The 14,951-nt window shown below is 33.9% G+C and overlaps 1 protein-coding gene across 3 annotated transcripts in view; it reads right to left on the bottom strand.

The window, feature by feature from the left end:
- Positions 1-12,285: 12,285 nt before the first annotated feature.
- LOC106465611 (proliferation marker protein Ki-67-like) overlaps positions 12,286-14,951 on the bottom strand; it is a 79,346-nt gene continuing 76,680 nt past the window's right edge. For all 3 annotated transcript variants that reach the window (XM_022393535.1, XM_022393534.1, XM_013925847.2), the window contains one exon: positions 12,286-13,430. In XM_022393535.1, coding sequence (XP_022249243.1) covers positions 13,400-13,430 — 31 coding nt within the window. In that variant the 3' untranslated portion in view covers positions 12,286-13,399. The remainder of the gene's footprint in view (positions 13,431-14,951) is intronic.

Here is a 14,951-nt window from a genome sequence, read left to right as displayed (position 1 = left end):
TGGTTTCAACTCCCACACTGTGCCCAGGGTCAGAATATTCCACAAACAGACAAGATTACATTCTATCTGCATTTCCATTGTGTGAACCTAAACAATGAACTATGACAAAGTCATATTTTTGCAACATTGTTATCAAGTGTGCTAGCATCCCCTCCATATTATTTAATACTTACTAACCACTTCAGCAAAGCATGGTCCAGACAGTGAACTTCCTACCATACAAGTAGTGGCAATAGTCTTTTATGAAGACAACCACTACAAACATATTTATTTTCATTGGGCAGTATCTGCATTTGGGAGCCATGAGTGTATGACCAGCATATGCAATTATATGTTGTATTCCATTGTGCAACTTTGATAACATTGTTCCAACTCTTTTTTCGCTACTTTCAATGCTCAGAAAAAATTCACATTCTTTAATATGATAGACCAGTGCTGAATCATGTACTAAAGCAAACTTTGGGAATTGAAATACCTGATCACATTCCTTGCTCCATCCAAATTGTGTTTTCACTTTCATGAGTGTGGAAAATGGTTCTGCTAACTTCATGAAGCTAGCAACAAAACATCTACAGTATGACATTAAACAAAAGAAACTGTAGACTTCTCACTTAGTAATGGGTCGAGACCAATCTCGCCACAGCTATTTTAGCCAGTTCATCAAGCCTCCATCCTTTTACATTATGCGACCAAGAACTTCTTCTTCTGTTTGCACGAACAAACATTTTCCTGGTGTAATTTTCAAACCTGCCTTTCATATGTGCTGAAATACCATCTTCAAGTTCCCAGATGCGAATTCAAAAGTGCAGACAAACACCAAAACATTGTTGATGTAAATCAGGTATCACTCCCATTGCAGTCCCTTGATTGTAACTTTCATCAGCCACTCAAAAGTAGATGATGCATTACACAGACAGAACGGAATGGTGGGAATTCATATGGACTGTCTTTCACATTTAAAACATTTTTAGCCCTGCTTTCATCATACAGCTAAATTTTTAGCATCAGTTCTCTCTTGCTGTCCCCTTAAACATTGGGGACATGATATGCTTGGCCTCACTCAGAGGACCCTCTGTGGCTGGCCAAAGTTTCTATCTCACATAATTCTGACAAATGACAGATGTCATCAATTTCCTCAATTTTGGTGGAAGCCACTCACAGGGACTCTGATATTCCGGGAAGCAGTCTATCCCTGGTCCAGAGCTACAGGGTGATAAGCTAATCGAGGTGACTTGTTGTACAGTCCTGCATGACCTCAGATGTTACGAGCTGTCGTCAATGCCACAAGGAACCTTTCCTTCCTGAAAAGTACCTCACTCAATGGGTCCCAGTCTTCACCTGTGGGCGCCTGTTGCCTCTCTGCTGATACGACAACTCTGACTGGAAAAAATCATACACCAGCAGCATGTCTAGCCTCTTCCCACCAGTTGCCAATGGTCTTGATTAGAGCTGAGGCTGTTGTGCTATGACTGACAATGATCTGGAACTTCCACATGCAGTCTCAAACTTGCCAGGCACCAATACGTTTTAGAATATCTCAGATTTATCCTTAGAGGTACCACCTACTCAAGTAGTCTTGGTGTATCAGATGCTAACAGATCTCTCTGAGACAGCACCTATAGGCATATTAGATAGGTAATCCCACTAATAACAGCATATTCGATCAAGAAGTAAGAGAAGTGTTCTATATTTGAAAACTTGACTGTATTTCTTTAATTAAGTGTAAAATAATGAGACTGGACAAATGTGAACAATTTAGCAAGCTCTTGTGTTGTGCAAACAGAAAAAACAATGTGCATACTCGCATGGACACAATCACAGTCGATTCTGGTGAAGTGTGATTAGCTTCACAGCTTTCTTTCCATAAGGTCAACTTCCAATGAACTAGGCACGATGGCCTTCAAGTATGATATTTTCTCCGCGATATCCTAGTAAGTAGAAATGGTTAAAGGAAGCACTCCTCATCAACAGCTAAACTCACTTTTTTTGTCTAATTGACAGGGTGAGTCTCACAGTATTGGTTAGCTTTACTGTTTAGACAGTGATCAAAAAAGGATATCACATTGCTAATCCTTTCAACCTGGATACTAGATGTTACTACAATATCCTTTTAGATAGAATAGACGTTATCTATTTTAGAAAATAAAGAAACAAAGCAAGTAGAATAAAATCATCTTAACTACCTCCTGGACCACGTTATGCCACCAATACAGCATAGAAACTAAACAATAGAAAAATTGTAAAACATTTCTATATCACTAAAGCAGATGGAAAACGTATGACATGCTTGTATTTTACAAAGCCTCTAAATACTTCTTAAAAGTATTATCTATCAAATAAAAAGGGAAAGAAAAAAGAACTATTTTATTAGCCCAATATATTAAAATGTGAATTATCAAAGTGAAAATACAAGTCAATAAATGTTTACTTTTGGAAACGTTTCTTTCAAAATTATTTTCTCAATTGGTTATTTTAGTATCCAAAAATGGTAGAGTGAATTATTATTATTTACTATTTTTCGGATTATTAGTTGACAGAAGTTGAGTGTGTGTGTTTATAGCAAAACCACATCTGGCTATCTGCTGTGTCCACAGAGAGGAATTAAACCTCTGATTTTAGCATTGTAAGACTGTAGACTTACTGCTGTCCCACCGGGATACAGAAGATGAGAAAAGGGTACTATCATCAGGGGCTATTTGGCCTGTAGCCCCAGGCGTGGGCTCAAAAAAGTCACATTATAAAAAAAGACAACTCTTCACTTTTTAAGGGAAATGCTCAATAAAAATTATTCCACTAAGTCTACTTATTTTTGTAAAGCGAGAAAGCATGTGTGTGACGTGGGTAAGCCTATTATGCGATGTAGAGTACAGAGATTTGATTGGCTTTCCTTTGAATAGTATGGCTGGGTGTATCCCTGCTCTGACCTAGTATATTTACATACAATTTTCAGTGCAAGTGTGCTCGATCTAAGCGAGGCTAGACCAAGTCACACTAATAGAATGATAGATCTCAGCCATTCAAAATCTCTTCACCCCATATTTTCATGATGCTCTTATCCAGGCTCCTCCCTCGGCTTGCGCCCAACATGCTGTTTTTTATCATATGATCAAGAAGTAGGCCTAGAATATGACTAGTTTGAAGATGTCTACATCTTTCGATTCATCATTCTCAAAGGCTTCGGATTTTATTCAAGAAAATATTTCAATCATCGCTAACAAGGTAACTAATGGTATTTAAGCTTTTAGGATATGTTGTATCAAGTTTTTGTATTGAACACAATTTGCAATTGTTATCCTGCAAAAGATCCATAATTACTTGTGGACGTACATTGGCCCACTTATCAGCTGTAAATAACTTGTTAACAACTTGACAAGCATCATTAATTGGAGGGTATAGAATACAAGTCATCCAAGTAAAATATTTGAAATTTTAGAGTTAAGTACAGAAAATGATTTGTGATCATTTGTTGCAAAACTATCAGGTAACTGATTACAACATATCTCTCTTACACACATACATACACACAAGCACTCAAACACACACAAGTACACTTATACTTGCACACACAAACTATTCATTAAGTGTTCATCTAATCTATTATACAGGTGAACAAACACAGGGGAGGTTAGGAAAAGCTAAAGTCAAAAAAGAGGTAGAAAAAAAGAAAGTACCAGCTAAAACTAGGAATCTAACGAATTTATGGGCTTTATCCTCTAGTGCCAAAACCCTCGCTGGTTAAGACAGTGGAAACAACACTGTAGACACTAAATCTCAGGATGCTGATGACCATCAACCTCATCATATCAAATCAAGCCCTTGCCCTCAATCAAAAAGTGCCAAAAACATAACTGCCAGCCAAGACTGTGAAAACAGTCATGTAAAGACTACAATTCTAGTTGCTGATGACCGTCGACTTCATCAAGTTGAATCGAGCCCCAATCAATAGGAAGAAGTCAATTATTGCACGGACGATGAAGATACCTACCCATATTTTAGATTCGAGATTGGAACATGGACACAAGTTTCTGACGAAATGAGAGATTTTGTTTGTGCATCAGAAATTACCTCTTGCCAGTACAGGGATGCAGATTTCAGTGTATCTATAAAATCGATTCTGAGTAACAAGTATAAGCGGTAATGCTCAAATACTTTTTATCATGAGCAACTGAATGGAGAAAAAGTTAAAAGATATTGGCTTTGATACTCACCATCGACGGAAAACGCCTTCTGCATTATATGTAAATTATTTTCAACAGCGATGGAAACTTCTTTGCTAGCAACAACTGGTTACTCTTACTGGACACATTTAGTAGACACGAAACAGCTCACTACATCAAACTTCCTTAGGAATACTGGAGCTATTGGCTGAGTATGATACATTTCTTGCTGAACACATTCAAAAACACTCAAATATGGAAAAGGTCATGTTTCATACCTATCCTTAACTGTTTGCCACATTCTTACTGATAAGTAATCACACAGGAGCAGATCCTTGAAAAGAATGATATAAGAATTCAAGATTGCCGAGGGCGTCTTACGACAATGCATCCAATATGAGTGGCAAATATGTTGGCATGCTCATTCGTTCAGTTTGGTTGGACAATGCGCAGTGGACTGCTATAATGAAGCTTTTTTATTCTTTGCTTTTGTGCAGAAGCTTTATGTGTTTTTCTCAACTTCAACCCGTCTGTAAAAGCGTCTACACGATGTGCTTGAAAAACTAGGTTTCCCGACGATAAAGAGGTTATCAGACATGAGGTAAAGCACCCATTTATACGTAATGCGAACCTTAAAAAATGGATACAAAATCATAAAACACGTCCTCACTTCTATTATAGACGATGACTCTCAAAAGCCTCAAGTGCGTTTAGAGTCAAGAAGCCTTACGCAACAATTGGAACTAGAAACAGGTATAATGACGGAATTATGGTGCGTTATCCTGGAGTGATTTCACAAGACAAGTCGTTCATTACAAAACTCCCAAACAAATGTCAGTACAGCTTCTCATCTGCTACAATCTCTGAAAATATTTGTGCAGGAATTACAAGATTTTTTCCCGACTATGAGGAAAAGGGCAAACAACTGTCAGGATGCGAGACATATAAGGTCAAAAGATCAAGGAAAAGGAAGAGAAATACGCGATGGGACGAAGGAGATGATGAGGACAGTGCTTTTTCACCCTGTACTCAGTATAAAGTTCAGTCTTTCTTAACAACAATTGACAAACTGTCGCTGGCACTAGACAACAGAATAGTGACACATGAAAGCGTCAGTTGCAAATATGGGTTTCTACAAAACGTTGTCTATGCCTACAGAGGACCTTCGCAATGCCAACAAAAAGCTGATTAGTACATATTCTACGGACTTGGAGAGTTGCACAGAATAATAAATTGTTCAATTTGCCGCCCTCTACAAGGCAAGGTTCGTGGAAAAACCGTCAGAATCCAAGGAACAAAGTATGTTAAAAATGATATGCGACCAATTCCTGAAATCAACTTTCACAAACGTCCTGATAATCTTAAGGATGTAGCTGTGCCTCGTGTCAAGCAATTGCCTGGGAGAAAGGTCATTTTCTACACTTAAAAAGGATAAAGAACACACTTCGGTCAACAATGTATCAAGACAGACTAAATCCCCTGGCACTTTTGTGTATAGAAAATGATTTGTTAGAATCGCTTGACACCAAAAAGATAATAAATGTTTTTGTTACAAAAAGAGCCAGGAAGACAGTAGTTTAACCAAGTACAGATAACATGATCTGCTACTACTGTTGGTTATACTATGTGAGTATCAGTGTGATTTAAGTGTGTGCGTGCACGTGAATGTATAAGTTGTTGAGTATATGTGTATGTGGTTTCTTTCTTGCTTTGTTGTCCAAATGCAAATGTTGTCTGTGCTAGAGCATCACTTTTCTTACTCAAGAAATATCTAATATTGTTAATTAATTTCTAGAGGAGTCTTGCAAATCTGTGGGTATTATTTTCCCATTGTTTCCAAAAGTAAAATATATCTTAGGGTTAAGTATTTTTCACCTTAGTCTTTAGTCGCGATCATAATAGTCCCGGTAGAAAAACTTAGCCCAGGCTTGTCTGAGTTTAGTCCACAAGGTTTTTAATTACTTCTAGGAAGTTAGCTTGTATGGAATTTTTTGTAAATTTTAAACAGTTATTACAAAAGTTAACAATCACATCCATGCAAAGCCATGTTATTTTTAATAATATAGTCACTGAAATTTTATATTTAGCGTTTTAAGGCTTTCGTAATTTTGACACTAAGAAAACTTATATAGATATATGGTATAGATATATTGAATAAAAAATATCACAAAAAAGCTTTATTCTGAATGATAATACTAAATATAGAAAGTCGAAGCCTGATCCTTACAACTTTGAGAGAGAAGATTAATACCTGAAACAATTTGTGAATTAGGAAATAAGCCCAGTTGATTCGCATTATAGAATGTTCTATGGATTACCTGAAGTACATAAACCGATTGTATCATATATAAGTATTTTTTCATAAATTGATAGTTTTTTTTGCCTTTTGTAACAAATGAATTTACATTAACAAATATTTTTGAGTTTTCAAAAGATGTTTCTAAACTAGCGTTTCACGAACCAGTCTAGATTGTTAATGTGAGCATTTATTCATTATATTTTTGTTGTTTCATTAACGCAAAGCTACAAATGGGTCATTTGCGCTCTATCCACCAGGATGTGTGTGTGAGTGTGTTTCTACCGCGGGGAATCAAACCCTGTATTTAAGCGTTGTTAGTCCGTAGACTTACCGCTGTCCCACGGGAGACACCACCAGGAGAATAGAACCCCGGATTTTGCGTTGCAAGTCCGTAAACTTACCGCATACTCACCGGGGGACAAGTGTTTATATACAAATGTGCCCTTGAATGAATTTGATATCTTAAACATCAGATCACAGGGGTATAACGATTGTTTGTTGGAATCGCGCAAAGCTACTCGAGGGCTATCTGCGCTAGCCTTCCCTAATTTTGAAGTGATAGACTAGACGGAAGGCAGCTGGTCAACACCATTCACCGCCAGCCCTTGGGCTACTCTTACCAACAAACAGTGGGACTTGCCTTCACATTATAATGCCCCCACAACTGAACGAATGAGCATGTTCAGGGACGGGATTCGATCCCGCGATCTTTAGAGTGCGAGTCGGATGCCCTATAGCGAAACCAGATTTTTTGTTAAATTATTGGAATTCTTCTCTAACGAATATAGTTTGTTTTGTAAATCAATCAAGGGTCGTACCACGTTAAATTAATCTTTATAAGTCACCATGAGAAATGTTGACAGGCAAGCAGGTGTCGTGAACAGTTTACACTTTAAATCATTGATGTTTATGAATTTAAAAACTTTCTAAATACTCAATCATGTTAGTATTACATTTACTGAAAAACAAATTGCATTTTCGAATAATAGTTAATTTAAGAATGAAAGTAAATGTTACCATAAATCAACATTTACTGGTTTATATTTTCGCTTGGCTAGTTTCCTACCGCCTTGAGTTCAAAAGAATTTAATTCGAAATTTAATACGAGCTTAGAATTAGGCACAAAGCTTCACAATGAGCTATCTGTGCTCTGCCCACCAAGGGTATCGAAACCCGGATTCTAGCGTTGTAAGTCCGCAGACATACCGCTGTGCCACTGGGGGGAGGGGGCGAGCCTAGAAAATACTTCCTTTTCTCTGCGTTTTATGAAGAGGTGGTTAATATATTGTTTGTTTGTTTTGTAGTTAAGCTACACAAAGGGCCATCTGTGCTCTGCCTACCACGGGTATCGAAAACCGATTTCTAGTGTTGTAACTCCACAGACATATTGCTGTACCACTAGGGAGCAGTTAATATAACGAATTTATTTTTATCTCCGCCACCGAAGGTGAAATTTTTACCCCTGTGTGTGTTTATTTGTAGGTCAGCAAGATTTTCCGAAAACGGCTAAAGATTTGGAGCAAGTTGGTATACATTTGGACTATGACCCAACTTAAAAGTGATTAGTTTTGGAAGGGTTAAGGTAAAAGATCATGGCTATATGGGCTCTACAATTCGTTGTTTAACTTTAATTATTAAACAGAATGCGAAAAATACTTCCTATTACCATTCAGATATTCTTAGACATGGTTAAAAATATCAAAACTAGTAAATCTCATCATCTATAATGTCAGAAGTATAAAGCTTCTAAGAGTAAAGAAGAAATTCCGTCTCTTTATTAACTTCACCTTAAAACTATTAACCATAATATTACTCTTTATTCACAGACCAATGCTGTCAATTTCCATAACCTCAGGATTAAATCTCCCAGTTTTGTTTGAAATTTTAAAGTACCCTAGTTTTTTCTATATAGTGCTAAAACTTAGAATATCTAATTTGTAAATACAGGATCAATAATGGATGTTTCTTTTAGATTATTTTTTATGATAATTTATAATTGGGATGAATTTGGAAAATCCCTCTTGATAATGACATACAAATTATATCTCAACGTAGGTTCGATTGAAACTTTACGTAACTGACTCAATCGTATATGACCAATCTTTTCAACATAGGAACAATGGCATGAGACAAATCGAATTTGAATAAGATATAAGCTCACTGTGTGTGTTATCCTTCTTCCTGTAATTAGATACGACCATACAGCTAAATAATCATAGTTATTTACACAAAACTCTTAGAAGAATCTAGCGAAATTAAAATTGACAAAGTAGAAACGAATATTAACACGTCCCCCTACCATTAAAGCAATTGTTTAACAAAGTTGTTTTAAATTTTTTTTTAAACGCGACGTCGTTTGTTTTTCCTTAGTAGCTTCTGGTTAATTACCAGTAGCACACTATCATTCTGTGAAATCTTGGATCATTCCTTACACAGTTTGACTGAATGCAATAGTGCCGTCACTTGAGATTTAAATATTTTATAATAGCCCATCAGGCGTGTATGTGTTGTTTAAACAATTTCAGGAAATGATTGAAAGTTCAAGTCATTTCATGAAATGATTAATTTCATAACATGCTTGTATCATAACAGATAACATTTTAAAACAGGGATTCGATCCCTGAGGAAAACACAGCGCAGGAAGCTCATTGTGCAGCTTTGCTCTGAAAACATTGAAGTCACAAAGTTCTAATGTTCGTTAGATTACTCACAACAAGGATTTCCTTTGAATAATGTTTGTAAATATTTTATTCTAACACGGAAGTTCGTATTTTGAAAATGACGTTCTCTCTTTATTATCACCACCTTGTGTCATGCGGTAATTTCGAAAGTGACTAGTAAGAGTTCCGCTATCAAGATATCAGTATCGCGTCCATTGATTATAACTGTGAAAGCTGTCATAATTTTCTAGGAACATGGTTCGGCCCATTTTTTTTCTATTCGCACTGTCTCGTGTCACTTCCCGTTCCGTGATGTGCCCCTTCCTGGCAGATGCTGCGTATACATTGTTATCTTTGTCTCTGGACTCAATCTTAAATACATCAACTAATTTGTGTCGGGTTATACTTGGGAGTTAAGAGATTTGCAGTGTGATTTATCATCATTATAACACTACTTTAAATGTAAAACATATGTGATCACATTATTATGTTGATTTTTATGTTTTATACAATCACGAGTAAATGGTGAATGAAATACGGCTACATTACAATTTACGGAAACTAGCTTAAATGAATTACATCTTCAGAAAACGGTACTCACATGAGATAAAAAGTAATGAAGTAAAATAATTTCCTTTTTTGTTATGCTTTCCAAATACTAAAATGATTATTCACTGTGGAATGTATTAATCATCCATCAAAAATCAGTAAATATAAAAAAGTATGGTTTCGGGCTTTCTAAAATGAAGGACTAGTAAAGAATATGTAGTAGATGGTGAAGTCATTATGTACAATCAGAAATTTGCTTCGCGCATAGCTCGCCTATACCTCAATTAGTAAGTTTCGTCTCATTGTTCTGTGACTTAAATGTATTTTGCAATTTACTTTAAAGTGACCTGAGCAATAGAACTGTAATTCTCATTTAGGATTCCGATATGGAAGATAAATCTTGATTTGTCTTCTTTTTTAGGATTTATTTTCTTTCACTTATTCATATCATTACTTCATCAATAAAATGATTCGGTGTTCAAGCCAAAGACATACACAAAGTGATTTTTTCAGATAAAACCAATACCAATATTTCAAAATAACAGTTTCAATGCTAAATAGTTTGCTTAACGTCTTTTACGAGATAATTATAATGTTTTAGAAAAAAAAGTACTTAAGGTTGCCACATTAATCTTTTTTTTTTTTTCACGAGAAAACTAACAGTCGAAATGTACATACAAATACAAACTACGATATTTTTGTGGTTGGAGTTTATGAATTTCCAAACATAAAAACATCTGAGAACCTGATTATGTAGCTAAAATTATATTATTGAATAATCTTCGAACACAAAAAAATCTTCATGTACTGAAGTGTCCCCAGCAATATTAATTTACATTGGTTGACATATTCTTCTTTAAACATTTTGGTTATACAAGATATAAAAACATTCACCAAATTCTGCGTTTTTATGTCAATTTTCGCCATTTATAAATACCTAAGCATAGGCATTACCTGTTACTTCCGAATATATGTTCTTCGCTGCAAAACCCAACAAAGTAAAAAATCTACAATAAAATCCGACACTTTTTTTTTTCAGTTATTAAAAAATTATTCCATAACTAGCTAGATAACCCGTCCCCTGGACGGAAGTTATGCAAATTTAGAATTAACGAAAAGTTAAAATCATAAATAATATTTAACGTTAAAATTGGTACACAATTAAAAACATTTTATTTAGGCCTTCAAAAAGTCGATGACGTTGCAACATCATCCTCAGGAGTGAATTACAAGACAATGCTAAAGTATTTATAACTTGTTGGTAAGTCATGTGACCTGTATGCTATTTTACATAAATTCATGCTAAACCATTCAAAGGAGATCAATCCACATTCTTGCAGAAATGTTCGCCATACTTTCACCTCTATTTAACACTACATGATCTTTTTTATGTTTCATTATTTCTAAGGATTCACGAATATTATTACCTATTATACTTTATGGTTGTGCTAATATTACAGTTTTTTCTCATAATATTGTGTCTTGTGTTTCCTGTACATGTTCTGCTATGGATGAATTTTCAGTTTTTTTATTTTTTACATATCCCTTATGCTCATTAAAGCGGTATTTTAAATTACGTTTTGTCTGACCAATGTAAATACTTCCACACTCACATTCTATTTTATATATTCCAGTTAAATGTATTTCGTCTTTCGTAGTACCTAACATTTGATTCATCTTATTTATCGGTTTAAATATAGGGTAGAATATCTGTTGTTTTTAAAACACTTTAAATAAACTAGTAGTTAAACCTGGAACATATGGTAAAATTAAGCTTTCCTTTCTATTTTTTTATAAATAGATTTTAAAGTACTAATTTGATCAATTATTATAGCATTAGTGAATTTCTTAACTGCCTTATCTATAATATTTGGGTTAAAACCTCTTTCGACTGCTATATATTTAATTAATAACAATTCGTTTTTTAAATCCTTTTGGTTAGTAGACATTTTTTGTGACTTAATATGACATGATTCCAAAAACTGAATTCTTAACAGATATACTATTAAAGGCACTGTATAAAGTTAGAAGATTATTTGGCTTGGTTTGAATTTTGCGCAAAGCTACACAAGGGCTATCTGTGCTAGCCACCCCTAATTTAGCAGTGCAAGACTAGAGGGAAGGCAGCTAGTCATCACCACCTACCACTAACTCTTGGGCTACTCTTTTACCAACGAATAGTGGGATTGACCATAATCTATAATGCCCCCATGGCTGAAAGGGCGAGCATGTTTGATGGGACAGGTATTTGAACCCGTAACCCTCAGATTACGGGTCAAACGCCCTAACCACCTGGCCAAAAAAAAGATTATTTCCATAAGTTAATTTTAAGAAAAATGAGTATGGTATAACAATAACAATGATAATATTTCATTACAAGGTAGCTTAGTAATATTACAAGAGAACTAAAAGGTTACAATTTTCTGCAAGATTTAATGTTCTCCACATTCACTTCCAGATTAAATGGGTTCAGGGTACAACAGTCAACTTAGGCTTGCTTCAAGTGAGACACTAATTAAACTTGAAAGTTTTGTAAAGTTAGTTATTTTACTGTACCTTAGGAAACACAGGAAAGATCAATGAATTTGATGTGAATAATGAGTCACTGAAGAGAAACAACTTTCTAGGTTGAATACTGAACGATTTTATTAAAGATCAATGACCCAAAATCTATATACAACATAACTTGATGAATTGAATGAAGAAAAAAATACATTTACAACAAAACTTACTTCTAAAAGACAACTTAAAAGGTATACAGGCATAATAGGCAATTAAGGTGAAACTGTATTTTGGAAGGTAAGGCATTGTGAAGGATAATACTTTCTCTATTGGTCAAGTATAAAAACTAACAACTCTCAACTACAGTACCACCACACAAACATACCAAGATGAAATATCTGCAATTTATGTTCTTGGCCTTTTTTACACTACATTGTACAAAACCCATGCTGTGTACAGCCATTTATGCACATCTTTTACCATGTGCAAGACTTGTCCCAAAACTTCTGATGTTAGCTATAAAAACCAAAAACTATAATTGGAAAGGAAGAATAATGTTTTATTCTGGATATTTTATGTTGACTTACATTTTTTATAGACAAACACCAAGTGGATAAAAGTACAAATTACACAAATCTCAGAGTAAACCCTACACCAATTTAAACAAATAAAGAATAAATGAACTCTCATTTCTCTCATTCTTTCCTTAACAAGAGGCTTCATATTTCCAAATGAATGGTTTTATGCATGATTTAATGAGGACAGTGCAAATAAACAATGTCAAATCTCTAAATAGCACTAAGACTCAAGTACACACACATACATATAAATTATTAGTATAAAGACTCCTCATGTGCAAAATTTTTGTAGTAAGTTGTATGTTAATATTAAAAAGAAAACATAAAAACCAATGGGTGTAAAAATATTTAGTAAAAACTCAATGTGATTATGACAGTTAAAACTTCATCTCTCATAACTGTATAAAAATACCAGTGAAGGCACAAAAATGCTATTTAAAATGGTATGAACACAGTTACACAAGACCTGGTACTGTTGGTGGATACACAGTAAAGACATACAATTGTACAATCAATGGGAAATGGATACATATGAAAATGCAATGAATATAAACAGAACTAATCCTAACATGCAAAATTACACCATTACAAAGGTCTAAAACAAACCATGATTATATGTATAAACTATCATGGTTCAGACTTCTGAGGAGTCATCTACTGTTTACTCCCACCTTGAACTGACTTTCTGTAAAAAAAGAATAAACCTATTATTCTTGCTGTTGCAATACTCATACAAATTTTCTACCACTGTTATGTGTTGTCATGATATAAAAATTTAACACGAATAAACACTGACTATAAAAAAAAGATATTGGTTATAAATACTTTGTACCTTTTTTATAAAAACCATATTCATCATGTATTAACCGGAAGACACATAAGACACATGCGAGTGAATCAAAATGTTGTTTAATCACCAATTCCAAATACAAGTTCTCCATTTCTCTGCCTGCTATGTCAATTAAACTTCATTTTATAATACAAGCAGGTTTATTTTTTGTACATGTGATAGCTCAGCCTATGGATAATATTTGACTTGATAAAAGACAAGATTATTGAAAGTTAATATAACTATGTTCAACCATTCTAATTTGTTCAAACCATAATTAATTTCTCTCTCTCATGATTTTCACACATTTAACATGGCCATTTATACCTTAAGTAAGGAACTTACCTAAGTTCACAGATTGATTATGAAGTTGATAAATGAGTATTGCTTGAATGCTTACAACAATGATTAAGGTAATATGATATTATTCAAAGATATATCAAATAGAATGGTTTGTTCTTATGTTGCCAAATAGTTCACCAGATCACTTCTAGAATACATGCTGTTCAGGTTTATGATTATATCAACCAGTGAAAAATAAAACATACAATCCCTTAATTATTAACTCCAAAAAAAAATTTCAATAACTTTAAAATGGATATTACATTCTATAAAATGGTCTATTATTTTTGAGAAGTTATTAAAAGGAATTAACTTAAAAAATTTTAATTTGTTAGTCAAATACTTTTTGGAAACATTTTGCCTTAATTATGAATTTGTCTAATAAAATAATTACAAACTAAAAACAATGAAATAAAAATTGTTATAATAAAATAATAACTTTAAAAAATTCTCAGTTCTTGAATATTATAGAGCAAAATGAGAAATCTGTTTAAATAGTTTTCCATTATTCTTCCCTAATTTGAAATATCAATTTATTACTTCTCTTTTGGGGTGAAAAAAAGAAAAAAAGAAGAAATATTAATTTAAATATGAATTACCATGGATGAGAAGATCTTGTTTTAATTAAATTAATTAATTAATGTAACAGTACAAACAGTTTTGTGCAATATACCAACTAAAATAATTATAATAGATTTAGCTTCCACACTTACATATGTCTTTCTAAAAGCATGTATGCATTCAAAATCTGCTAAAAAGACTTCAAAAAAATATTAAACAGCTCCTGTACATCCACTTCAATGAGTCATAGAGTTAAATACCTCATTTTATACAGGTATTCTTTCTCATAATTAGACTATGTTGAAAATCTAGGGCCACCAACTTTAAACTCTAAGCTCCAAAAAATGCCTAATTATAATGTTTTAGGGAAATAGTAACAAAACTATTTAACCGAGGCAAAGCATCTACACACACTGAAGGAACTTTATATGTAGTTTGTTTGTTTGTTTGAAGTTAAGCACAAAGCTACAGAAT

Source organism: Limulus polyphemus, unplaced genomic scaffold, assembly GCF_000517525.1.
Source record: "Limulus polyphemus unplaced genomic scaffold, Limulus_polyphemus-2.1.2 Scaffold1999, whole genome shotgun sequence".
Taxonomy (NCBI): Eukaryota; Metazoa; Arthropoda; class Merostomata; order Xiphosura; family Limulidae; genus Limulus; species Limulus polyphemus.
Note: the sequence above shows the minus strand (reverse complement) of the source record. Positions and strands in the feature narration are given on the sequence as shown.